Below are 2,365 nucleotides of genomic sequence, written 5' to 3' on the forward strand. Positions count from 1 at the left end.
TTATCTTTCTCCACATAGTATGCACTCCTTTGTATCTCTCCACAGTGCCTTCAAAATTGGGGTATCATCTAACTTGTAGTAATCCCCTAATAATGGCGTTATAGCTTTGTTTGCCTCCATAGCATGGTAATGCGGTATATATGAGAATATATGATGCAAAACATGAGTATCTGTAACGTTATGGAGGACCTTATTTAGCATACAAAAATCTCTATCTACTGTAGCTAAAGCTCCTCTTAAATAATCCCACTCGGACGAATCATAATGTGGCAATGAAGAGTGAGTGTGGTGCAAAAGAGTTATTAGCACTATAAAGCCATCTACAATAAGGAGGGGCACCCCATATATGCATACAACCCAAGCTAGCTCTTGTGCCAAAGCAACGCGAAACAACACATAAGTAGCTGCAATCACGCCTGCATCTGAAATGTAGATTTGTAGCCTTTCGCGATCAGTATATATCGGGCTATATGGATTATAGTGACATACAAAACGGTCATATGTTTGGCCGGAGATATTGAAGAGCAAGTATAAAGGCCAGGCAAAAGTAAGGGTGAAGGCAAGTACGAGTACTCGTCCTACTGGATTATTCAAGTATTTGTTGTACCATCTTAGTTTTGATTTAAGCCTTGGTATGTAGACTTCATCATTCTCCATGGAACAAGTGTTGGCTTGGTGACGACGATGACTATGTTTCCGGGCAAAGTACTGCCTTAAAAGTGCAGAGTGGAGTATAAGACCAACAGTGTCTTCTACCCATTGGTATTCACTGAAGCCGTGGTGGCCACATTCATGGCCAATGACCCATATTCCTGTGCAAACACAACCCTGAACGATCCAGTAAACCAGCCATGCTATGTAACTATACGGGGATGGAAGGAGATGGAAGTAAGTGGCGGCGATGTAGTAAAAAATGGAGACAAGTATGAGATCACGAACAAGATAAGAGAACGAGCGAACAAGAGATCGATGAAAGCAGTGAGGAGGAATGGCCTTTTTTATATCACCAATTGTAAAAGGGGGTTTTGAAGTTGGAGCTCTTCGGAGATTATTTTTCTTAGTTTTAGTTGTTGAAGATGATATATTTCCACCGGCTCCCATTTCTTTTCTCCTGCCGCGCTTCAATCCTGAATCTGCAACAATTAAGTTTGCTGCAAATTAATGTTGGTTCATCTATTGTAGTCATTGAGTAAATACGAAAATGTAACAGAGAAAATAATACAACAACTTGAAAAAAATGGCAGTTTATGCCGGATTCGGGAAAGAGCTGCACCCAAGGGGTGTGATGTAGGCGGTCTACCTTAATGCAAACATTAATGACTGATTTTACGGCTCAAATCCGTGTCTTATAGGTCAAACGGAAACAACTTTACCGCTGCTCCAAGAGTCCGTTCTATTAAGGATAAATGTTTCCCCGGACGGAGTGCTTCATATGTTAGGGTACTAACCCATAATCTATTTGAAACAAATCTCCAATTAACCCAAAACCCCAGTTAAGACTAATTGTAGTGTAGTTTAGTTTCCTGTTTGATTATTGCAGAGGACCAATTTGTCAACTACTGAAACTAAGTAAAGATAGATATTAGTGAAAAGAAATACTACCTCAAAATTAAAAAAATACCACCTTTTAGCCTTACCTGAAATTAAATCTGGATATGTTTCTCTCTCCTACTTACTCTCTACTTTACAAGAACAGAGAGAGATGGCTTTTGATTTTTTCTCACTTTCTGAAGATAATTTGTGTATATATAATGCCCTGGCCTGGCTATTGAGTGTTTCACACTTACTTACTTACTACTACTACTACTACTACTACTATATATATATATATAAGAGTTATTTTTCTCCACGTTTATGCTTATCATTATGATTATTGATGGTAAGGCCTAGCTCTCTCTTCATTCAGTTTCTTGAATTCACTGATGTGCTTACTTTTTTGCTAATTTATTTCATCGGTTTCAAGGTGTAGTTACAAGTTCAAAGATCAGCTATTTTCCTTATAATATTATGGAACATATGGTGACTAAGTCTAGCCTGCAAAAACTTTTCAAGAATTTAGAAAAAGATAGTATTCTAATGCATAAAGTAACTGGTAATCGAGGAGGTTTTATATTCATACTCCGAAAGTTCTAGCTTTGATGTTGCCTATTATTTGTGACTACAAGAGTTGCCTTAATTTTTATTTGGCTGGACAGGTAGGGTGAATTTTGATACAATAACATGTAGTAGTATTTAATCTTTTGGAATTAAGTACTTCATAAAATTATATGATTGTTAGATATTGAATTTTATTTGTGAGTTGATGTACAATAACTCTTTAGCACACTGTATTATTACCATGAGATATTTTCTGTTCTATGAGCTC

At 37.1% G+C, this 2,365-nt stretch overlaps 1 protein-coding gene across 1 annotated transcript; it reads right to left on the reverse strand.

Annotated features, from left to right (window-relative positions):
* Positions 1–1,101, reverse strand: LOC142172376 (delta(12)-fatty-acid desaturase FAD2-like). Its single transcript, XM_075235988.1, has one exon. It carries the CDS (start codon positions 1,099–1,101, stop codon positions 1–3), a length of 1,101 nt encoding a protein of 366 aa, XP_075092089.1.
* Positions 1,102–2,365: the final 1,264 nt, after the last annotated feature.

The sequence above is a fragment of the Nicotiana tabacum genome, chromosome 18 (genome assembly GCF_000715075.1).
Source record: "Nicotiana tabacum cultivar K326 chromosome 18, ASM71507v2, whole genome shotgun sequence".
NCBI lineage: Eukaryota > Viridiplantae > Streptophyta > Magnoliopsida > Solanales > Solanaceae > Nicotiana > Nicotiana tabacum.

Excerpts from the sequence above, each read along its gene's own strand:
- LOC142172376 (XM_075235988.1), bottom strand. The coding sequence starts at position 1,101 with ATGGGAGCCGGTGGAAATATATCATCTTCAACAACTAAAACTAAGAAA.